General features: G+C 35.8%; 1 protein-coding gene across 2 annotated transcripts in view; it reads right to left on the bottom strand.

Annotated features, from left to right (window-relative positions):
• Positions 1-12,014: 12,014 nt before the first annotated feature.
• Positions 12,015-26,130, bottom strand: part of LOC118928680 (transmembrane protease serine 11F) — a 91,611-nt gene continuing 77,495 nt past the window's right edge. For both annotated transcript variants that reach the window (XM_057502283.1, XM_036918144.2), the window contains exons 7-11: positions 25,110-25,148; positions 21,713-21,914; positions 18,493-18,752; positions 16,878-17,020; positions 12,015-14,391 (exon numbers count right to left, since the gene is read on the bottom strand). In XM_057502283.1, coding sequence (XP_057358266.1) covers positions 14,233-14,391; positions 16,878-17,020; positions 18,493-18,752; positions 21,713-21,914; positions 25,110-25,148 — 803 coding nt within the window. In that variant the 3' untranslated portion in view covers positions 12,015-14,232. The remainder of the gene's footprint in view (positions 14,392-16,877; positions 17,021-18,492; positions 18,753-21,712; positions 21,915-25,109; positions 25,149-26,130) is intronic.

Raw genomic sequence — 26,130 nt, forward strand, 5'->3', positions numbered from 1 at the left:
TGACAAATTATCATTCTTTTTTATGGCTCAGTATTGTGTATATGTACTACATCTTCTTTATCCATTCATCTATTGTTGGACAATTAGATTGTTTTCATGTCTTGACTATTTTAAATAATGCTGTAGTGAACATATGGGTGCATATGTATTTTTGAATTAGTATTTCTTTTTCTTCAGGTAAATACCCAGAAATGCAATTACTGGTATTACAAAAGTAGAAATAATAGTATTTCTATTTTTAATATTTTGAGGAACCTCCATACTGTTTCCCATAGTGGCTGCACCAATTTACTTTCCACCAATAGTGTAAAAGGGTTCACTTTTCTTTACATCTTCTCCAACACTTGTTATTTCTTATCTTTTAGATACTAGTCATTCTGAGTGGGATGAAGTGTTATCTCATTGTGGTTTTGATTTGAATTTCCGTGATGACTAATCAGTGGAGCATCTTTTCATGTGTTGACCATCTGTATGTCTTCTCTGGAAAAATGTCTAGTTCTTTATATATTTTGAATATTAGCCCCTTACCAGATATATTATTTAGGAGTATCTTTTCCCATTCATAGGCTATCTTTTCATTTTGTTGATTGTTTCCATAACTGTGCAGAAGCATTTTAGTCTGCCAAACTAAAATGTATGTAACCAGTTGTTAAACTAAACTAAATGTATAAAACTAGTTGTATATTTCTGCTTTTATTTCCTTTGCCTGGGGAGACAAATCCAGAAAAATAAATATATTGGTAAGCCTGATGCCCAAGAGTTTACTGCCTATGTTTACTTATAGGAGTTTATGATTTAAGAGTTACATTTAGGTCTTTAATCCATTTTGAGTTCATTTTAATGTATGATGTAAGAAAGTGGTCCAGTATACTATTCTTTTGTACATAGTTATCCAGTTTTTCCAGAACAGTTTATTAAATAGACTGTATTTTTCCCCATTGTATATTCTTTTCTCCTTTGTCATAGATTAATTGACCATGTAAGTGTGAGTTTATTTCTGAGCTGTCTATTCTTTTCCACTTTTGTGCCAGTACCATACTGATTTGATGGTTGTAGTTTTGTAATATAGTTTTAAACAATCTGTGACTGTGATACTTCCACCTTTATTGCTTTGGCTATTTGGGGTCTTTTGTGGTTCCATACAATATTAGGATTATTTGTTCCAATTTCATGAAAAAATACTATTGATATTTTGATAGGGAATGCATTGAATCTGTAGTTTGCTTTGGGTAGTTTGGACATTTTAACAATATTAATTTTTCCAGTCCATGAGCGTGTTATATCTTTCCATTTATTTGTGTCCTTTTCAATTTCTTTCATCCTTGTCTTAGAGTTTTCTGAGTACAGGTCATTCACCTCCTCGGTTAAATTTTTTTCTCAGGTATTTTATTCTTTTTGATGCAATTGTAAATGAGATTGTTTTCTTAACTTATCTTTCTGCTACTTTGTTATTAGTGTATATAAATGCAAAATTTTTTTATGTTAATTTTTTATCCTATGGCTTTACTGAATCCATTTATTCTAATAGTTTTTGGTGGAGTCTTTAGGGTTTTCTATATATAGTATCATGTCATCTCCAAACAGTGACAATTTTACTTCTTCCTTACCAATTTGGATGCCTTTTAGTTCTTTTTCTTGTCTGGGTTAAGTTCCTCTGATTTTCAAAGCTCCTGGAGTGAAGCCCTGTTGATTTCAAAGCTAGGCATTATGGGGGCTTGTCTTTCTGGTGGTGATCCCCAGGGCAAGGAGTGCCTGATGTGGAGCTGGATTCCCTTGCTTCTCAGGAGGGACTTCCATGCCTGTGATTCACTGTGCTACAAGTTTGGTTCCTCACCCCATCTCTACCTCTCTTATCCTTCTCAATGTGAGTTCTTCTTTATGTCTTTAGCTAATAAAGAGCTATTCTGCTAGTCTTCAGGTCATTTTCAGGAGTGAGTTGTACCATATGTAGTTGTAACCTTAATGTATCTGTAAGAGGAGGTGAGCTCAAAATCCTCCTACTCAACCTCCCCAAGCTCTAAATGGGCTCAATTGTAATATAGCCAATCCATAAGCAATAATATCCATCAGATAGTGAGCTGGATCTCCTCTAATATACATTAAAATTAATCTTACCTAAGGTCATCTCACATATAACCAGCAATATGAGTACTGGTCTTCTAAGTAGAGTTGCTAAAATGCATTGATTGTATCTGTGCTTAACATTTATTCATTTCTAAACTGTATTATATTTGTTACTACTTATTGTTATCCCTCTTTTTCCCTTACCAGAAACCATGTTTCTTTTATCTCTCTACCACATGCCTAGGTACAAGTCTTGTCCTTGGTAGTAAGTATGTTTATTATTACTGCTGTTGTTGAAATGAAATAACATTAAGTTTATCTATTATCATTTAGATTCTTGGTTGACAAAAGAAATATACTCAGTATTCACTCACTATGAACCCTGTGTATGAACCTGAAATTGTCTGTCACTTGTAAATTATGTTAATTTACCAAACTGAGGATCAAGAATGCATTTTAACTCAATTATATGTCAATATCTAGGACCTTTGGAAGGGCGTTTCCTCTTTGATGATTAATAAACTGGGCAAAAGAATGTAGCCTGTGCTGTGAATTTGCGAAAATATATTAATTGTGGGTTGACTGAGCAATAGTAATTTCAGGCTACAAACTGCACTTTTTTAAGTCTATAAAAGAAAATAATTATTGTACATTACCTATTCCTGCAGGGGCATTTTAAGTGTGCAATATCAACACTATTAGAAAAACCTAAAAAACAATGTGTTTTACCTAAGTGCCACACAAGGAGAACTATCCTTTTTGAAAACTGCCTCATTCCTAAAATTTGTGCATTTTTTACTGTTTAAAGTTTATCATCTTTGCTTATGAACTTCCTGATACTAAGAGATTAATCAGTTTCACATGACCTTAGCTTATTTTCACTTTACCATTATATTTATGAGTGAGATATCCACCTCATAAAAGTGACATATGGAGGCAGAGATCATGAAGGAAAACACTAAGTAATTTGACTGCTTAAAAAAGAAGGGGAAAAACATGAATGGTAGCATCAAATCTTCTGTTAAGTTTTCATAGGTAAAATGAAAGTCAAATGGCAAAGTGGAAGCTGTATGTTACACTTATCAACATAAATAAATAAATTAAATTGCAGTCCTTTTAATCTAGCAACTTTACTTTACCATTTAAAAATGATTACTAAGTCTGTACTAATACCAGGTACTGCTAGTCACTGAGATTATAGCAGTGAAAAAGCCAGTGACTGTATCAAATTCATCACTGTATTTTTAGCACTTGGAACATAGTAGATGCTCAAGAATATTGTTTTACTGAAATAAAGGCAATAGAGAGAGATTCAGAGAAGACTCCTAAAGAAGACTAACATTTAAGATATGGGCAAAGAATGAGGAAGCCTGAAAACCACAGAGTACAATAAGTAGGAAAATCAGTGTGATGTGATAACTAAGGATAAAGTATATTCAAGGAGGGCTTGATCCACAGTGTCAAATGCTATTGGGAAATCAAATATTTTAAAAATTCAGAAAACTCATTGTATTAAGCCATAGTGAACCATTGGTGACCATAATAGAAAAGGAACAGAATAGTGGTGTTATGAACCAAATATCCATGGGTTTGAGGAAAAATTGGAAGTGAGGATATAGGACAGTGGATAATCAACATTGTCTTTCATGAGTTTGACTGTGGATGAGAAGAGAGAGACTTGCCATCAGGGTTTATAGAGTTAATGGAGGATTTTTCTGTGTGTGTGTGAGTGGAGTAGTTTTGAGTACAGTTACAATGGTGTGAACTAGCCAGCAGAGATCCCGAGGTTGGGTGGAAGATTTGGTTGAGAACATATTTGAAAAATGGATTCTAAACTACTAGGCATATACATATAAAAGTGCCATTTATATAGGTCAAAAGTGGTCATGTATTGACATTTTCGTATGGTTCAACTTAATAGACTGGAGAAGTTGAACACACTGTAGGCATCCTCTTAAGATTTTGAATAGATGTAGGTATGTTTGTTGTTTTAATATCAGGAAATTGAAGGAATTCTTATGTAACTGATCAATCACATGATCTCTTTGAAGTAGTAGAAAGAGAAAATGGCATGTGGTGAGAATTGGAAATTTGAGGAGACTGGAAGAGTTTGAAATAATCATTGTGGAAAATGGGAGAATAGATTGAGGATGTACTAGAAATGGTGGGTAGAGCTGAGGCCTCAGATGAATTGAAACCTCCTACACATTTGTGAAATCTTCTGTAGCATTCCTCAGTGGTCTGGGCAGAGGTGAGCAATTGGTAAGATAGTTATATTCTCTAGAATTTATGAAGTGAAATATGAGACAAGAGAATTTAATGAGTTTAAGACATCATTAAAATTTTTTTATGAAGTGATGCACATAAAGATCATGAGAAACAAAGATGAATGTGAGTGTGTGTGTGTGTGTGTGTGTGTGGTGGTGGTGGTGGCAACTAATGGGTATGACAAATTCATGGATGGAAGAGCTGATGAATAATAATAATAATAATAATAATAATAATAATAATAATAATACCTCAGTTGCATTAGATGTAACGAAGACCACAAGAAGGAAGGTTACGGTAGTGATGGTTGTCCAAAGTTATGGTTCAGAGGAAGACTTGCAAGTCAAGACAAAGTCTGTGTGGACATGAGAGCAGGTTTTGAAGAGAATATTATAGAGATGAGATCAACGAAATAAATGACTGGATATTGGAGGTCAATCACATGGGTACTGACATTACTTAGGCTAAGTGTACAACTTGGAGCAGAGAAAGATATAGGGAGGCACGTGTCAGTCTTAAACAAATGGGGGGCATGATCATGAGTCCATAAGGATAGCAGTGAGGAAGGAAAGAGGGTGGAGTGCAGAACTGTGTGAGCCTCAAAGACACAAGGTGGTTCACAAGGGTGTTTACGTGAGTGTGGAGAGTAATGGTCTGAGGAGGCATTAAGGAATGAGGAGGACAAAGACTCAGTCTTTAATAATTCACCCTTACCTGAGAGGGCTGTAAAATATGCTGTGTCCTAGGGCATGGATTTCAGTTTACCAAGGGTATAGGGAATATTGAGTGAAAAATAGTTTAGGATGTAGAGTAGTTTGTTAATCATAGGATGTCATTCCAGGAATTGTGAAAGTGCAGAAGATAATTTATCCTAAGGAAACAATTTTGAATGCGTGCAAAAACTAACCAGAGGGATATTTGTTATTACAGTGTTGTTTATAATATATGGGTCAATTTTACCAAGACTAGAAAATTTTTGAAAATGGAAAAGCTGTAAATGAAAGACTTTCTATCATGCATGCAGATATGTAGGTATAATATGTGTGCATATGATCTCATAAAGTTTTAATTTCATTTTTAAACTTGGAATATGTTATTTCAGAGATTACTCCATGTTAGTTTAGGAGCTATCTGTCTTCTCATTTTTTGTGTCTAGTCCTGGTCCTACAATGGGAGTACTAGAGCCACAGAACTCTGAGAGATCAAGGCACTATTACAGAAAATGAGGGAAGCCTCTCATTTAAATGACAAGTTTGGTTTCCAAATTAAAATCATTAGTCCCTGTGTTCTACATTTTTATGTTTTCACTTGACAAGAGTCTTTTGATATTTATTGTTGTAAAGCCCAAATTTGCTTTTAACAATCAATGTGGAGATAGTTTAAGATCCAGAGATAGGTTTTACAACATGAAAAGAGACTTACATGGTTGCCAGAGGTGGGATTTAGGGTTGGGGCAAAATGGGTGGAGGTGGTCAAAAGGTACAAACTTCCAGTTATAAAATAAATAAGTCTTGGGAATGTAATGTACAGCATGGTGGGTATAGTTAATAATAGTGTATTATGTATTTGAAAATACTAAGAGAATAGATCTTAACAGTTCTCATCATACGGAAAAAGTTTTGCAACTGTATAAAGTGACAGGTGTTAACTAGGCTTTATTGTATTAATCCTTTTGCAGTACATACTAATATCGAATCATTATGTTGTCCACCTGAAACAAATATGTTATATATCAATTATATCTCAATAACAAAGAAAAGAGATTTAAGATTCCTGTATAACCAAAAGAAATGTAAAATTATTCAGAGCATCATTGTAGGAGTGTGATAATCCAAGGAATCAATTTCATAGTTATTCATGTTTAGGAAAGAAAACAAGGACTAAATATTATAAGTGTATTTACACCTGTTTATATTGCTGTATCTAAATATAGAGTGGTTTACTAGAAAAGTAAACAACATATTTCTACATAAAAAGGAGTCTTTAAAAGTGGTATGAAATCCAGTTAAGGCAAATGGCAAAGATCCAAACAACCAGTAGTTAATGCAATTTTAGTTGGCAATTCGTCCTAATTACATTTGGAAAACATTTAAATGGTTCAACTAACATACTATGTGCCAAGCCTTTTACTGTACTGGTATGTACAAAAAGAATAAGGAATATTTTCTTCACATTATTTGCAGGTGACAAAAACTAATAAGTAAAGGTTGATTTGTATATTCAAAATGGAGAACCCTCTGAGACATAATTGCACTGACACATGGATCATCAATGGGAAGAATGGGGCTGGTTTTTCACCATACCTCCTCCACCCATCCCACCGCAACCTCCAACCCCACCCATCCCCAGCATCCTTACCCTTAACTATTTCTGTGAGACACCAAGTCAATACCACAAAAATCTATGAGGCTGGTGGGCATAATGATTTACCTGAATAGGGAATGGGACAATTGATTTTTTTTAAGGATTTTGGACCTAAGGGGAAAAACTTTGAAAATTTTGAAAGTGGAAAGTAGTAGGAATGGAGAGATCTAAGTGGTTTCTTGGCCTATTTACCAGATGTAGTTCTTTTGCTTTTCCTGAATTTTTACTTCAGTCTATTTTTTCCTGTCTCTCTCCCTCTAGGTCACTTTCATTTATCTTTGTACCTTTCTGGTAGATTTGCTTTGCCTTTAGCCAGCTGTAATACGGAATTGACATTTACTTAAGGAACTGAGTTAAAATTATGTGATTACCCATGCCTATGCCTCTGATGCCAAAACTAGTGAGTCAGTATGTCATTCTTAAAGATACTGAAGTACAGAAAAAATTGGATTAATTGAATTATCTTACTGGCATAGAATCACCATTTTTTCCCTTCATAATGGAGATACTTTTAAGTAAAAATAAAAATGATTTTAATAACAATCATCATCCAGTTTCTATTACATTCCATTTAAAAAGTAAATCCTAATGTGTGCTAGTTCTAGAAATAAGATCAATTAAGTGTGAAAAGTTGTTTTGTTTATTTTGTATGGTTTTTCAACAACCTAAACCTTAATTTGTAGTCTTAAGGTTATGGGGCAGAAAGGGGTACATTTTGAATGGTTGTAAAGAACTAAATCTGCTGAGGGGACTGTGGCCCAGAAATCCATGTGTTTAATTGAATTTTATAAACAGTATCCAGTTATTATCAGTGAAGGAAAGAATGCAGCTCTGGTTAAACATAATTAGAAAACACATTTGTAATTCCCTCAGTATCTTGAGTAATTTGTACTAATTGACATTATATTTGTACACAAAGAATGACCAAAATGTAGAAAAATGCAGCTGGATCAGAGTGGGAGCTAAAAACATTTAAGATTTTCTATGAACTCCCATCCAAATCTATTAAAATACAAAAATATTAGCATTATTTACATCTCACTTTTTTATATTCTTATTTATAAATTGTTCTTATATTTTTCTTTAAAATTTTATTCTGAGGCAAAGAATTTCTCAAAGGATATTAAAATTCATATTCATTTTTTGTTTTAATTACATTTATCAATTTCAGAATGGGTATAAAATACATTACTACCTATACAACTTGTCTATTTCCTCTATTTTTCAATGTTTCAATTAAATGCATAATTTAGAATGATCACACATTGCATTATATATTCTAAGTTCTGGATTGAGTGGGATGAAACACTTTCTTCCTTATCCATCCTTCCACTCCTAATTAGTACAATTTCACAATAGGCTCTTTGTTTCTCCTCCCTCTCTCTGATTACCTCATTTTTACACTAAACTTTCCAATTAAAATCCAACTTGTTAAACTTTTCACATATTAAACATAAAATTGTTAGTGTGGTTTCCTGAAAGTACTAACATTACTGTGTTATTATTTTCTCCAACAACAGTAAAGGAAAAAAAAACAAACGAACCATTAAATTCTCAGTTCAGAATAATTTCCTGAATTGGAAACCACATTCTGAGACAAACTTTACAAACATGAAATAAAATTGAACTTACTGATACATCCTACAATGTAAGAATATAAACTGCTCCACCTCCTTTCTGCTTTTATGATTTCTCATCAGATGAGTAGCATATGGAGATTCTTTCATACTTGTAAGTTGACTGAAGAAAGAATGCTGAAGGATTTAAAATAAACTAGTTTAACAAGTTGGGATGGGAAAACTTTAACCAACAGTATGGTTTAAAGTGAAGAATCACTTGTTAAGTCTTTGTTTCCCGAAGTAAGAATTTCCTGGCACTGGCCAATTGAAATTAAGTAAAACAATATTGTGTCCAGATACCTCAGCAACACCCTTGAGTACTTGGAATTTTGTATTTGTCTTTCAGGAGGCGACAATTTTTGCTCTGAGTTAGTACAAGACTGGTCTTCAGGCCCTTTCATTCATGTCTTTCAGAACCAGTGTGGAACAAGATTTTCATAAAATATTTGATAAACCTTGACTTGCTTGTTTTAGTGTAATTGTACATGTACTCATTTTGTCTGGCACAGTAAGTTATTTGTGTCTACTCTGAAGGGGAGTCTAGCTTTCAGGTGAGAAAAAGAAAATGTATTTGTCAATTGCCATTTTAAAGGTGCTTCACCAGTTGATTTTTCTCCCACCCACAGGCTCTGCTCTGGGGCTACCATGGCATTTACCTTGTTTAACTTTGAGTTTTCTTTTCTGCTGATTTGATCTTTTTCCCACTGTGTCTTTGCCACATGCCTAAAATATAATTTACTGTCCTTATAGTTCAGTTCTTAATTCAAAATCCACCTCACTGCAATTGATGTCATTTAATTAGAATCTGCCTGCATAGGGTCCATAGACTCTGAAAGATAATTCTAAAATGCTCTAAGATAACACCTCCAGGATATTTCCCTCTAATTTTCCCACCTCACACTTTCTGAACAAACACTGTCATGTGTTTTCCCTTTAAGCAGCCTTCTAGTTTTAGTTCTGCTTATTCTCAGGTTTATATACCATTTAAAAATAAAGAAAGATTTGAGGCCAGAAATTGTGATGTCTTTGAATGAATGCACTTAACCAGCACCCCTATAAACATTTTCACATTCAATATTTATTGAGTGTTTTGACAATCAATATTTCAATTCATATTCCATCCTTCTTTTATTTTGAAAAAAAGTTTTTGGCAAAACAGGAACATAATGATAATTATGATTAATAAAGGAATGTTTAGACAAATGTTCATATTAGCTAATAAGTAAAAATTCTATACCTTTCCCAATTATGTATTAATGTGTAACAAATTACAACAAACATGGTCACTTAAAAGTACAGTCACTTATTACGTATTTTTACCTGTTGGTCAGAAGTCCAGGTAAACTCAACTTTGTTCTCTGCTTAGTGTCTTAAAGGCTGTAAGCAAGGTGTGGACTCAGCCGGGTTCCTTTTTGTCCAGAGGCTGTGGTGAAAAATCACTTTGCAACTCATTAGGCTGTTGGCAGAATTAAGTTGCTTCCAGGAAGACTAAGTTCCCTGTTTCTTTTCTGCCTCTCAGTCTAGACTGCCCTCAGCTCCTAAAGGCTTTCTTCATTCCTTGATAAATGGTCTCCTCCGTCTTTAAGCCAGCCATAATGCATCTTTTCACACCTGGCATCTCTTTGACTTTTCTGCTATCAGGAAGAGAAAATTCTCTACTTCTAAAGAATTAGAATAGACCTACCTGGAAAAATCTCCTTTTTGATTAACTCAAAGTCAATTGATTAGTAACCTTAATCATATCAATAAAATCCCTTTTGCCAAGTAATGTAACATAATTGTGGGTATGATAGCTCTTCATTTTCACAGTGAGATTAGGGTAGAAGTTCTTGGAGGACCATTTTAGAGTTCTGTGTACCACAGTACCAAAACAATGATTGTTTTCTAAAGATACAGTCTTTTAAACTGCATGTTTAATAATGCTACTGAAACTTTAACATTCACATTCTCTGGGGATATGGTCAGTTTGTACAACAGTTTCAGAAAGCATGCTTGCTAAAGTGATAATGAGGGAGAGCTATGCAAAGGGATTCATTTGTGCCTGTGATGTCATAGTGTGTTTAGAGCATTACAAGTCCTTTTAAAGAACTAAAGTGAAGAATGGCAAAAGGGAAGAAACCAAGATGGAGATTAAAATGCAAAATACAAAGAGTATGATCACAAAACTTATATACATGAAGAAAATGGGATTTTTGTCTTTACCCTATAGTTCAAAGGCTCTTAATTACTTTTGTGCCATGAGGCTAGTTATTAAAACCCTTAGGATGGCAATTCTATGCATTTATTATTATGAAATATCTCTTTCTTGAAATATTTAAAAGGGGTATAACTGAGTGAAAAGTGGCATCTCTGCCTTCATGCTGTGTCCATCCCCTTTGCTGCCTTAGTCTTTGGGTCAAAAAGCTTCTGTTCAGCCCTGCATGTAGACTTGTTATTCATCAAAAGGAATTTTGCTCAGACTTCAGATTTATGCAACTAATCCCTTATCCAAAACTTTCCTCCCCTGAGTTGTTAAATATGTACAAAAATGATGACTGGATTGTCAAGGTCTTAGTGGAACACCATGGCCAGACACAGGCCAACGAACCGACTGGAGTCAGCTGACCAAGGGCAAGGAGTCCACAACCCTCCTCAGACCCTTGCTGACTTCCAGCTGTCTGAGCTGACTGCCACCTCCTGATCCCCTTCCCTAATATAAAAGAAGCTTGAAATCAACTCTGAGTTAAGATGATTCTTTAGGACATGAGTCCGCCATCTTTTTGGTCTACTGGCTTTCCAAATAAAGTCACTTTCCTTGCCTCAGTACCTTTCTCTTGACTCATTGGCATGTGGTATAGTGAGTGGCATGAGCCTGGCCTCAATAACAGGGGGCATCTAGAGCATCCTGAGGTTTGGGGGTGGAACAAGAAAGATCTAACTGCATGAGCTCCTTGCTACAAAACTGCATTTTAAAATAACAGTTTTCTTGCTGTGGTTAAATCATGAATTTCACTGAGAAATAGTTAAGCATTGCAAAATTTGGTCCAATGTTATTCTAGCACTAAAATCTAACCCTTTAGTTTCTGTGGCACCCAAAATTCCATCAGGATTCCACAGGGCTTATGTACTGTTTGGTTTGCTGTCAGCCTAATGGATTTGACCTGTCTCTTAAAGTAATGAGCCAGACAAATTGCAGGTCTTTTTTTGCTCTGAAAAGATGTGAATATTACTGTCACATTCACAACACAGGAGGCCAAGCCCAGGTTTGTTGGTTTGTTTTAACCACAATATATTCACAAAATTCACAAAGCCATTCTACTGATAAATAAAATGCCTACACTGTAAAAAAACAAACAACCCTTTTTTTACACTCTTAATGCATCCACAGCATTAGCTGTACTGATATCAATTTACATACTATCCCTGCATTTTTTGAGCAGGTTATAAACATGCTTTGACTTTCCAACTTTATTATTCAAAAGGAAAGCCTCACAACAATGCCATGAGGTAGGTAGCTTAATGTTCCACTTGGCACATGGAAAACAAGAGGTGAAAGGTATTGCAGGATTCCTGTAACAATAGTTCAGAAATCAAACTAAAAATAGAACATATAAATCCTATTTAAAAAATCCACTTCTCTTTTTCTCAGATTTACTTATGACCTTTTGTTTTATTTCTCCCATTTATATTAAAATGTCATTGAATGGAAATAAACTTAGCATAGAATTACTTAAATCAGTTTACACAGTTTCACAGAGATATGCAAAAAGTTATCACAGTCTTATGAAATGTAAATATAGTTACATGAAATCACATATTCATTGTTACAAAACTTACAGAGCAGAAAATTATTTTTATAGACAGATTTCTTTTCCTGTTTCCACCAAAGAATATGTTGAGCCTTAATATAAAAAAGCCCTATCATCAATCTAGCTCATCTTGAATATACTAAATATTCTTCAGAAAGTTTTGGATGTTTCTCTGCATATAGGAGGAAGTATAAGGACTTAAGTGTTTTACTCTGCTTTCTTTGTCCATGTTTATTGGTAGTCATGAACTCAAAACTTTGGTCATATTTTCTTTTTAAAGGGAATGGTGCATGGATGCATGGACCCTTTTGTGTTTGTAATATCTTAATATTGAGATGTAAATAATAACTAGGAGTTTTTAACTTGTTTTACATATATTACATATAAGTACTTGTGAATTACCAAAACTTTCAGTCATTAACAAAACAGAGAGACTAGGTCTTTCTCTGATAAGTTACAGCAACAGATCTAGCACTTGAGGTCTCACATTGGAGGCCTGAGGATGACTACAGCTGCACCTCTGTAGTCATAACCCTGGTGAGAGATGACCACGCATCCTGAGACTGCTAGTTCATGAGCAAACAGTGCAAAATAAATGAAGTAAAAAGTGATTTTGAAAATCTAGTAGTTCACCTAGTCTTTATTTTTATCAATGTAATGTAAATTCTTAAATCAGTTACATGATTTTAAGGGAAGGACAGGTTTAAAAAGGTATATTGTTTTATTGAGTCCAAAGCACCTTAATAATAATTAACAATAGTTAGTCCCCATTGAGGCCTATGGGGGCAGACACAGTTCCAAGTGCTTTACTTATATTAAGGCATTTAACCCTCATCACAATGATATGAGGTAGATACTATTTTTATTCCCATTGTAGAGACGGAAAAACTAATGCACAGAGATGTTAGGAAACCTGTGCAAGGACACAAAGCTCATACTTGGCAGAGCCAACATTCAAGCTGGGGCAGCCAGGTTCCAAAGCCTATGCTCTTCATTAATGAATGAATTTTGGGCTGTATTTCAATCCCAAAGTCATTTACTCATTTGAAAAATTACGGTAATTTATTTTAAAACTCACAGAAACATTTCTTTCTATTCTAGGAAACATTTATATAGTGATTAATGTATGCCAGACACTCTCTGAAGTGCTTTATACAAACCAACTCTCTGAGCTTGATATTCTGATAGACATCTGAACTGTAAGAGAGCTAAAGACCTAAAAAAGCAACAATTAACCATATGCTGTTGTAAATGTTTCTAAATAATTAACTGGATTGATCATTCCACCGAAAAATCTAGAGTGTTTGTCCTGATACGAATCGTTTGAAACCAACTTTGCCAGCCTGGGTCCCATCAGTTCTATTTGCCTTGTACACAGGGAAAAAATGTTCCCAAGAGTCTTTTCTTTTCTTTTCTGGCCTGCCTCTAACTGCTGTATGGATGGTAAGGTGATGTTAAAGAATTAATCAGAAATGTTTCTTAACAATGCAACATGCATCCTGAAGCTAGTGCCCATGTACATAAGAATGTTAACAGCAAGTTCAGATACATTTAAGCAACTTTTCAATGGCAACTCTTGTTCGTGATAATGCTCTGTATTACTATTGTTTAAAACCAGGTGTTCAAGTTGTATTTTAAGTCCCATGCTTCTCCTTTCCAGGCACCGAATGTCCACGTACAGGTTCTACGGTGTCGCTGCTCTGAGTCCTCAGATAGGACCTCTGTTGGGTGTTTTGCTGGGAGAGTCACAGGTGCTCCAGGTATTACATGAGGTAAGTTTTTTGTCAGCCCTGGCAGCAATTCATATTCTGGTGGAAAATGATGTTCCCTGTCTCCCACTGGCATAAACCGTCGATAAATATTCATCTCATTGATGAGCATCCCAGTTTCCTTGGAGAATGAGGAGTGGGTGCCATTTACCATCTGCTGTGTCTTCTTCCCTCAGACTAGAGAGAGAGCTTGACCGCCTGCACTCAAAGGCCACCTCATGACAGTAGACTGGTCAGAGTCTGAAGGATTTCTTGATACCCAGCAAAAGCACTGATCCAGAACACATGAATATAAATAGTACACGGTACTCAAGCATTTCAGCTCCATGTACCATGGATATAATTCAAGGACAATTGGCACTAGATGCCAGTTTTTGAGGCAATCCAGTCTCGATACCGAGTCACTCTTGTGTAGACCCCAGGTTTCTTGGGAAGACCGCATGATCGTCCCCAGCTTACTATACCAACAAGGTACCAAGTGCCATGATCACTGTAAACCAGAGGTCCACCGGAATCACCCTGGGGAAAAAACAAAACATATTTAAAACTGTTAACTCTAACTCAGTAGGAAGATCATTGTACTCAGTTCTCTTGCACAGAAAAAAAGGAAGTTGGTACATGGAACATGCAGCCTGATTAGAAATAGATAATACAATGTTTCTCTCGAGTTAAAAATTTTATCCTAAGCTTTAAAATGTGTTGTTTTCTGGAAAGGCTAACACTCATTCATATGCAATGATTACATTATTTCTGTTTCAGCATCCTTGGATTTTGTGTGTGTGTGTGTGTGTGTGTGTGTGTGCTAGTTTGATTAGACACTTTTTGCTTGGTTTAGTAAGCATGTGTGTATGAAGTCAGTATTTGTGGGCTAAGGTGGAAAGTTTCAATGATCTCTCCTGAATATTATTAGCTTGACTATATGTCAGGGACCTATTCTTGGTCTCCTTTTCTTTTTTTCACCCAAGTCTAATTTATGCTTGCTTGCTGGACTTTATATAAGCCCCCTTAAATCTGTTTTTGAGCAAGAACAATTAAGTAAATAAACAGATACATACGTATGTGGTCTCAGTAGTTGAACTGCCCCAGTGTCAGGCCCAGCTCTGTTAATTACTGGCTGTGTGACTTAGGGTAAGATACTTAACCTCTCTGTGTCTCTTCCACCTCATTCATTTATTTATTCTTTTATTAACTATTTATTGAGCTCCAATGATGTGTCTCAGACATTTTGATGGGCATGGAGGATACAATGAGGATCAAATGTGAATTGTCCCTATTCTCACAGAGCTTGCAGTTTGGGTTAAAAAGCCAATATTAAATAAGCCCATAATAAATGCAAAATGACAACTGTGATCAGTGCTACAGAAACAAATAAGAGAATGTGACTAGTCAGGGAGGTCAGGAAAGTTTCCGCTGATGAGATGTGATATTAAGTGATATCTAAAGGAAGAGGACAGAGCCATCAAAAGGAGCGTGGGAATAAAATGTGTTCTAGGCAGAAAGAACAGCATTGCAAATGCTCTGTGGCATAAAAGAGCCTGGAACAAGCAAGGGCCTCATAGAAAGGGGGGCTGAAGAGAAGATAATAAGGAGCCCCGTGGTATGTGGTGAGGCTGGAGAAGTGAGGACTAGTCCATGAGGAGCCCTGGGGACTCTGGCTAGAAGGTTGAGCTTTTTATCTCAAGACCAACGGTAAATCACTGAAGTGTTTTAAGGAGGAAGTTAATGTGATCAGATTAACATCTTGTTAGAAATCATCCTGGCTTTCATTTGACTAATACACTAAAAGAGCAGAAGAGGGAATATTGGGAAATGAGCTAGAAGGCTAATGTAGTTATGGAGATGGGGCAGTGAAGAAAGAGGTGGGGGAAGCAAGGAAGAGAGAGACTGAAAGTGAAATCTAAGCTGGATGAGCAGCTACGGAATGGAGGAAAGGATTAATGGAAGGTGAGAAAGCAGAGAAGTAATGGTTCTGCTGGTTTCTATGAAGCTGAAGAAATGTGATATTTTATTCACCCAACAAATACTTGTGCCAGGCACTGCTTTAGGAGTTGGTAGCACAGCAGTAAATAAAATAAACCCCCAAATCTGTGCCTTCATGAAGCTTACATTCTAGTTTAGTGGTAGAGACAGACAATAAACCAGCTAAGTAAAATGTATTGGATATTGGGTGGTGATAGGAGCTGAAGGGAAAAATAAAACAGAGAAGGGACACAGAGGGTATATATGTAGGTTGTGTGTGTCAGGAGGTGAGAGTTGGTAGGTTGAAGTGCAACTTAGTGTGGTGAGGGAAGCAAAAGTAGTTGAAAAGCAGGAAAAATTGGGAATATTTGTTAATAGAAAGATATGGGTAATTAGTGTTTTTAGAGATGGAACAGTTTTTGTTGAGAAGGCTCAAGATGTGACCCTAGGAAGAGGTGTCTGAGGAGGAGTGAAGATCACTGGAGGTTAGGAGGTCAGGGACCTGGGAACCCAGCATTTTAAGGCTCAGTGTTAATTCTGCAGGGCTTGGGATGGAGAAGAAGCCTGTTTCAGGTGTCAGTGTCACTGAAGAATGACAGGGCCAAAGACAGAGATTTGGAGGCTGTGGGACGAAAACAGGATGCATGAGAGAAGATGCTGGAGTGGAATAAAATGGTTGTCAGAGGACAGGATCCTCTGTTTTTCTGTTTTCAATTTTGTTTTGGAAGATAACAATAGAGCATAAGAGTAATTGTATGAACCAGAATTAGGGAGCAACAGACTTTAATTTCTGGATTTGTGCAATAGGGATAATTACAGCACCCTTGGATCTCGTTATATCAAATGAAATAATGTATGAAAAGTGCTTAGAGCTTGGCACAAAGGAAACACTCAACACAATAATTTGTATTATTAGGAGTATTAAATACACTGAATCCTTGATGAAATAGATGCCTTTTTTTTCTTCTCAGTGAAATATGTTCCAAATTTAGAAACAGTAAATGAAAACTTTCCTTTTAAAGGTTTACCCTTAACTGTGGACTCACCTGACATGCATCCACTTTTCCTTCCATGAATCCAGCACATAACATTCCTGAAGTTATCAGACCATTATATACATCCTTTCTGTTACACACATCATTGCTTATGGTTTCCACTCTGGCTTGTCGAAGTATATTTTGCATAGGTCCTATTACACAAACACACACACACACATACACACACACAAACAAAATGTGTTCTTTGAATACAACTGTATCTCAAACATGGAAGGCACATAAAATTGTATATTCCTAGAGCAAAAGCAGTACAAGATTATTGTATTAACATTAAGTTTTGCCCAATTTTATTTATATTCTGTAACATAAATTTCTACTTTCAAGAAATCATAAACACACATGTACTGATAAAATATACTTGTGAATCTTCAAGCTATTGGAAACCTTTAAACTACATGTAATATTTTTTTGTGAGGAGAGGGTTCATCACACTGATCATGGATCTTGACCAACTGGCATATTTTTCCATATAAGGAAATCAAGATTCAGGGAAGTTCATTGGTTTCCCAAAAGACATTCAGGTAGAAACCAGGATACTGCACAGTCTGTTTGCCCTGAGTTATGCTCTACTGTGTTACTTAGGTGTGTCTTCAAACGTGGTAAACAGAACCATTTCCCAATGTGTGCCGGCAACCTGATGCCAGCGCAGAGCAGGGCTACAGGGGTCTGGAGGAGAGGAACCCACAGAATTGAGGATGGGAGGGGAAGTACTGTAGGGCTCCAGGTAGAAGCTGTGGGTAAGCAGCCCTGAGCTAGTAGTGGTAAGGGAAGAGAGCACGAAAGGAGACTTAGAACCACCTCTAGCCCAGTCAAGTTGGAGATGCATGGGCTATTTGGGAAATGTTATATATAATAGAGTGATGCCAAGGAAAAAAGCTAGATAAAGATATATTAGCATTTGTCTCCTACTTTCTTCAGGATATCCTTGAGAAAACCTTAAACATTTCTTATTTCCCATCTTAAAACAGTCAATTAATTTCTCTCTTTAGTGCAGAATGAACTAGGGCCTAGAAATCTTAAGTTCTGGTCTTCAATTCATAAAATTTTAGAACTGGTATCTTTTACCCCCCAGGAGATGAAAATACATTTTTCTTCAGACAGAGGGGGGAAAAAACATATTCCATTAACTAACCAAAATGAAAATTCTCAAAACATTCACAAAGTGTTTTTTGTTTATGATCATCATATATCCTTATTAAAATGAGGGAGGATTTAGACAAAAAAAAAAGAATAAGATCACTAAGATTGTGGTTTGAAATATATGCTAACTAGGAATTTTTACGTCTGGGAAATAAACAATGTGGAATTATTTACTCCCTTGCAGTCTCACAGTATTCTGTCCCTTCTTATAGCACCTAAAATAGTCTGCTCTTTTCATCTGTATTTGCCTCTCCTCTTTTTCACCACTGCTCCAATCATTTGTGAACTCCTCAAGGATGAAGCCCTGATTCCTCATACTTTTTAGTCCATAGCCCCTGTGCTCTGGGCCATATACCTGGGGAACATCAGCATTATTTTTGTGAGAAGTCTGAAGAGTGATTCCCTAAAACAGTTTAGAGCTCAAGACAAACCTGTACTAAATAAAATAGGTTGAGTTGCTCACCATTATTTACGGTGGATCCAAACCCTGTGACGAACACGCTTGTATTAGGTGGCAGCTTCAGAGATGAATCTGGGAGGCAGACTCTCTGCACTGAGCCTGAAAACTCCACTAGCTTAGTGAGCTGAACCAAAGCAATGTCGTTTTCATTTGTTTCTGTATGGTAATTTTCATAAACTATTATTTTCCCCACACTTCGCTGCACAGAGGGCATTGCTAGAGTTGCACCAAAACTAGCAATCCATTGACTTGGGTCTTTATTTCTGCAATAAATTACAGAGAAAGATGTGTGATGCTTAACTGTATCCTTTAGAAAAGATTGAGTCTATATATTTCCCCAGCTGTTAGGGTTATGCTCCTGAAAAATACCTATGGCCGGGGAATATGCAGACAACGACCTTATGGAAAAAAGGTTAAGTATTGAAGGTTTAAGTGAGCATGAAAGCCCTTAAAAACATTTTCCATTCTATAAAATTGTGAAGAGCACAGCAACTAAATGGAATTCCCATGGTTTACTTGAATTAACAGTAATAATGGGTACTTTACAATTAATTCCCAATCTTTTAATTCTTCATTTGTTAGAAACTCTTCAGATTCTCTTTCTTCTGTAGTTTCAATTTAATGTGTAGAAATTGATTTTGATTTGTTTTGGATAGTATGTATTCTAAGAGGCATTTTCCTTCAGTATCAGACACTCCAGCCATTCTTATTTTATGACTCACTTTCTGGCTCTTTACTTCCCTATTCTTCCCCAAAGCCTGGTTCTTTCTTTTTTCTAATTATCTCCATCAAGAGTGACTAGAAATATATAGATGAAGTTCTCTGTGTAAAGGGAAATTAGGTAGAAGGAAATCACAGAGAGAATTCAAAAAGGGGATTTCCTCATTTGTGCGGGATTGTTGTGTTGGTGAATCATAAACTAAGTGCAATGAAAATCCTGAAAGATCAGTGGTTTTCAAAACATTCTGCATTGCCCCAGGGATGGGCAGGCAGAGCCTTTGGGGAAATGGGGCCAAGGACCTGGGGAGATGAAAAGGGATATTTTACTTAGACTTGAAAGGAAGATTTTATTTGAAGCTGAAATTTTAGGACTGAAGCATTCACTTGAAAACTAGAATTCTAGGAAATACGAACATATATGTGACTTCTGTCCTTAGGAGCTTGTAAACTAACTGAGTAGACAAAATAGAAATACCCCATCCCTTCATGCATTGTCAACCAGAAAGGAAGCCTTGTGTAATAGGCCCAGTTCAACATGTTTTGTGGATAAGAACACTGAGAGACTCAAAAGGCAAATAGCTTGCCCAGGTGAGTGACATATCCAGCTGGTTAGTGTCAGAGAGAGACGGCCAGCTCACCGGATGTCTTGTCAAGAACTTTTCCTCCACCCACACTGTTTCACAAAGACTGGAGTCATTTTTCATGGACATAAAGATACTAAGATTTGTCTTAAACATGATTTAAAAACATACACTATTTCTGTAGAAAAAACACACTTACAAAAAGTGTAAAACTATTTAAATAATTATGATACTGTCTTCACAGTACTCTATAGTTTTCCTTTACGATAGTTAATACTGCATTCATTGTGCAATTACAGGAAATTGTATCACCCCCAAAATGGAACCTGTTCTCTCCAGGACCATGGCTTTTCCCAACTCTTTTTGATTATTAATATTGATCTAAAATATAGTATCTTTCACATTAAAAAAAAAACTTCCAAGTCCACAACTATTTTTAGCTGTCAAATTTCTCTTCTCCCATTCACTTAAAAGCTCCCTGAAACTGGCATCCAATTCTTCTTCCATCAAAACATGCCACTAAAAGTTCTCTTATGAAAGTCACCAGTTATCTTTACTTTGCAGAGCTCAGTGGCCAATTGCCATGTATGTCCGTCAGCACACAGACGGCATTGGACATGCTAAAAGATGTATTTCAATCACTATATCTTACATTCTTCATTAAATAGTAATAAAATGACACTCAGGGTTTGTTTTTACCTTTAATTTAAAATTTAATTACTTTTTAATTTAATTTTAATTTTTAATAAATAGAGGTTCTTTATTAACTAAAATGGAGGACACTCTCCAAAACAAGTGGGAAGATTGGAGGACTATGTATACATGAAAAAAATCAGAGACTCTTAACAAATTAGTGGGACTCAAGTTCCCTTAAGGCATGATGCTAGTTCTTTTGGGGGGTTGTAAATGTGTACAAGTGAGCCTCTTTTCTCTTCTCTAGTGGGAGAGTGACAGATAATCACCTCAACTTGCTTAGGTCATTCCCATTACACTTCTACCCATAAGGAAAGGTACAGGAATCTTGGAACCATTCGGGTGTTACCCTTAGAAGGATGGTAAAGAGCCACCTAGTGTTACCAAAGATCGTCTCTTCTGGAAGGGTGTGTGAACAATGCCACTGTCCAGGGCTTTATTCAGAGTTTTTGTCTTTTGAGGGTTTAAAAAAAGCTTTCTGTGCCCTGGTGGTGAACCCTCAGGGAGGAAGGGTGGTGTGTCCTCTATCTCCTGGAGCAGTGAGAAGCCTGCATATGTCTACATATCTAAAATAACATGGCTGGGTTTTAAAAGCTACAACTGTGAAAGCCCCAGCAGAGCTTGCCTGTCAGGCTCTATATGACCAGTCTTGAGTACTGTGAGGGCAGTGAGACAGGCTGGCAGGGCTCTTCCACCATCTATACACCTCTCTGGGCCACACAAGCCCACATGCATTCTTAAATAATAGAGTTGGAAGGGAGAGCTTCAAGAGTAATACCTTTGATTTTTTTCTTACTCACAAAGTGATGGTAGCTAGTGAAACATATTGAAGTTCAGAATAAATATTTACTAACATTTCAAGGCATAAAGGGATTAATTAAAAAACAAAAACAGAAGCACCTGAATTTTCTCCTTGAGTATATGGAAGGGTTTAAACTCCTTACATAATAGCTTTTATATTAAAATAATTCATGATATAGTAGGAAAGATAACACTAGTGTCATAATACAGGAAAACATATGGTCAAAGCCATAATAATGATACAAACTAAACATCACAGATATTGAGAAAAGGGAGAGAGGAAGAACATGATCAGGGCATAAAGCAAGTGTAACCCATTTAGGGAACAGAGCAGGATACATCCTGAATGGAGCAGAGGACATTGAATCAGATGAATCAATGGCAAGTGATAACTGGGGAAAGACTCCCAACAGCCCTGGTGAACTTACCTGCGGAAGCAGTGAGCTGCTGTGAGCAGCCACGTACTGCTGATGAGAGTGGCGCCACACTGATGGCCTACCCCTCTGAGCTGGAGACTGACCTGCCATGGCCACTCCCCTTCCATGGCTGTTTCCCTTCCATGGGCAATCCTTTCAGTAGAAGAGATTGCTGGTAATGGCATTTTTGAAGATGTCAGCCTTATTCCACAGCCTGTTGCAAAAATATACATGAGTGCATATTCATGAAAAGGAGGAGGTAAAGCATATCCTGATTGCACTGGATGCAGGTAGACAATCTTTCATATTCTCCTTACTCTCCTACATTCTTCATACCCTCACTTGTATCATCAATATTTCAACCTATCTTCCATAAGGTCATTGACTGTATCCTTGTGTCTGCTACTCTTTAACCTAGTCCTGGCACTCAAGACACTAACATTACCCTACAAAAACCCTACTAATCCTATTGAGGTTTAGAAGAAATATTTACTAACATTTCAAGGTATCCAGTCCAGGAATGAACTGTCTCTCTATAAAATGCATATAGAGATGGATAAATAGATAGCTAGATAAATAATTTATTTAGTGTCAAAAATATTTAGATCCCTTGTTACGTGTTTTAGATACATGAATAGCAACACACTTTTCAGATGAGAAAACTGAACCTTGGAAGGAGAACATAAATTGCTAGTGGTCACCCTGCTGGTAAGTGATACAGTTGTATATAAAATTGGAGGATCCATATCAAAGCTTATATTCTTATTACTGAGAAATGGCCTAGTACTGAATGTATGCTATGATTCTTCCTTGATGTGAATATACACATTGTCCTTGAAAGCCTTGAATTTAAACAGTCTTAAACAATAATGACCTTTTTCAGATTTCTAAAATTTGAAAGAACTGTTTTTTAAAAAGTATTCCCTGACAAACCATCAATTGTTTAAGTTCAAATCAACCTTTAAATAAGACCTGAAAGTATATTGGGATACTTTATTAATGTACCTTTTAATTATTTATATGTTTATTAAAAATATGTTTTTTAAAAAAAGGAGTTTTATTCAGAAACAGATGAAAAATAGTTGTCTGAAATCATATGTATAAATTCATCATAATTTCCTCAGGGTTAAACAGCTTCAGCTTAAAGGGACCATATAATTGAACACATAGCATTTCTAGGTTATTATAATACTGTATTAGTAGTGTCTAATACTTCTTCTCCCAACTTCCCCTTAAAATATACATGAATGTAATAATAACATAAATAATGCCTGTTTGTTATGAGCCAGGCCCTCTACATGGTATTACATATATTTTCTCTAATTTTCACAACAATTCTCTCTGTTAGGACTTTTATCTTCATATTGCAGATGAAAAATTTGAGTCTTTGGTATTTTTCAAAGGCAAAGGAACAAAATCACCAAACCTTAAGGAAGGATCAGAAAACATTATAAATCCTGGTAGAACTACTCATAATTGCAATATCTGGTGGGTTTGAAAGCAACTTCATGGACTACCCATGGTCTAAGATGTGAATTAATATTGTACAGAGAACCCCCAAAAGTTTTACAAAGCCACTGCATTTTTCCCCAGCCAATCTTTGAGTCATCCTATTGTGACCCACCAACTCTTTCTTTATGTGTATATTCAGAAGACACACTTCTTAGCATACCATCCTATCTAGGGATACTAGAAAAGTAAGAAATTCTATGAAAATGTAGTTACTGCATGCAGTGATTTGAATGTGAACTCCTAAATTTATATGTTAAGACTCTAACCCTTGGGTGATGGTATTAGGTGGGGCCTTTGGGAACTGCTGAAGTCGTGAGGGTGGAGTCCTCATGAATGGGATTAGTGCCTTCTCCAGGAGTCTCTAGAGAGATCTCTAGCCCCTTCCGCCATGTGAGGATACAGGTCTGTGATTCACCCTCACTCAACCACCCTGATCTTGAACTTCCGGCCTCCAGAACCATGAGCAATACATTTGTATTCCTTAAAGGCTACCCAGCCTATGGTATTTTGTTATAGCACCAAAAATGGACCAAGATACCTCATGAGAAGCAATTTAAACAGACAAAGGAGTCACTGCCGTGAGTGCTGTGACTGGTGATGCAAAGGGGACTGTTCATGTTTTCATAAACTCTATTTGGAGATCAGTACTTAAGCCTGCATCTAACTGCATAGCATGGTTAGGGCTCCCCAAGTCAGATGAAATATAAACTCAAAAGACAGACATATCTCTGAAAGGTACTACAAAAAAATTTAAGACACATATTCTTGGTATCAACAAAGATATGCAAGAAAAATGATCTCAATGTAACAAAAGAAGTCAACTGTACGGGGAAAACTATGCTGTGATAAGAGCACATGTAACAACAATTATTTACTGTAATTATGTAAGATTCAAGAAATCACAGAAATGTCATAGCAGATATAAAATCCACACGGAAGAAGTAAAGAGAAAAAGTGACACCAGACAACTGAGATAAGTGGTTTTCAGGAGTACAGATTTGATAAGATTGTTCAGAATGCAGAGGAAAGTAACTTGATCTGGAACTTGAAATAAGGATTGATATAGAGGGCAGAAAAGGGGGTTCAAATAATAAACTGTGTTCCTAAAGAAGAAGGAAAAAAAAAAACAGTTGAAACACAATCAATCATCAAATTTATAATAGAACATTTTTCCAAAAACAGATTGAAAATGCTTATAGAGTCCTAGTCAAAATTCAGTGCAAAATATTCTTCCATCTAGATCTCTTGGCAAGAAGTTATAGGATAAAGATTTCCTACATTCATCCAGGAACAAAAAAGATAGCCAATGTAAGAATAAAAATTATAGCAGCCTTAGACTTCCACTCTACAACAAAACACAGGAAGAAAATAGAATGACGTGTATACAATTTATAGGGGAAAGTTTATGATCCAGTAATCCCATAGGACATTAAGATAAAGGAAATGGAAGGGGGAGAGCAGAAAATGTACATGCCAGATAGGTCAACAAAAATGCAAGAAAACTGAGAAATTTCAACAGGGAAAAAGCCTAACTAGACACTGCTTTAAAACTGTCTCTTGAATTATGAAAGAATGTTAAAAGATAAATATTTAAAGAAAATATTAAAATAGAATGTTAGAAATATAATTAAATATATTGTAGTATCAGGAATATATGTAATTTTTTACTACATTCCAGAAGTAATAAAACAAAATTGTGTTGGTGTAAATTTATAAATTTAAATGCTTAATTTAAATGCTTAATTATTTAAAAAACTGAACAATAATAAAAACACAAAGTGGTTTACAAAAACATACAGTGGACAAAAAAGCTTGATAAATTCTACTTTTAAATTTTCTGTGGCTCTTATTCATTACCTTTGCCATGAGATAGTTAACTGTGAGTTTTGGAACTTACGGTTGGTGAGAAGTTTCCTCATGTTTTTGCTGTTAATATCTGGGATAAACAAAATGTGGATTAGTAGAAGAATGTTTCTATTTCCGTGTGATTTTGTTAAAATGATCATAGTAAGAAATTCTTATAATCCAAAGCATCCATATTTCAAGAGGGCATAATTTTACTTTAAAATAAAGGAGGGCATTTTGTTGTTTTTCTAATTTTTGCTATTGAACAAGAAAAAGAAACTAGGAAATTAGGAAAGAATGGTAAGGATAAATATCCTCATTGCTTTCTTTGGGAGCACCAGATATATATGCAAGCTTGGGGCAAGGGATAAGGAAACAAAAAGAGCTAGTGCCTGACCTTGGTGCTAACCATTTTATTCGAAACACAGTATTTTACTATCTCTAATTATGTGTTGGTGTGGAAAAACAGAAACACCTCTCAGTTAGCAATTCAACTAGCAGTGAGGAAGTTTCAGTTTTAGTTTCTTAACCTTTGGAACCTCATTTTCTTCTACTTTAGGAGGAAAACTGAACAACTTCCCTGATTTTTGTTTTGTGAGAAATACATGAGGAAATAAACGAAAAGCTATTTTAAATTGGAATTAAGCTAGAGAACCTCTTCAAAGATCATATCAATGGTTCTTCCTGCAGGGGTAAGCCTTCATAAAGTTGTGTTTCACTGAGAGCTAACCCCCAGCACTGACCTGCAATGTCCTCTGGGAGTCAAAATGCCTGTGTTTTAGTTTTGGCCCCAAATCTTCCTAGTCTCATGCCTTTCATCTTTCTTGAGTCTCAGCTTCCTTAAAATTGTGAAAATAATATCTACCCTTTTGTACTTTTGAAGAGATCCAAGATAATAATATATGAGAAAAAATTTAGACACTTTAGCAAAAGCTCTAACCTAATACGAAAAAATTTCCTAAAACTAAACTTTGCCTCATAGTGAATTTTTATTTTAGCTTTATTCCATGCTTATATGTGAATATCAGTGGTGAATTCTTAAAATAGGAGAATATGTTGACCTAAATTCTTAT

This window comes from Manis pentadactyla, chromosome 5, assembly GCF_030020395.1.
Source record: "Manis pentadactyla isolate mManPen7 chromosome 5, mManPen7.hap1, whole genome shotgun sequence".
NCBI lineage: Eukaryota > Metazoa > Chordata > Mammalia > Pholidota > Manidae > Manis > Manis pentadactyla.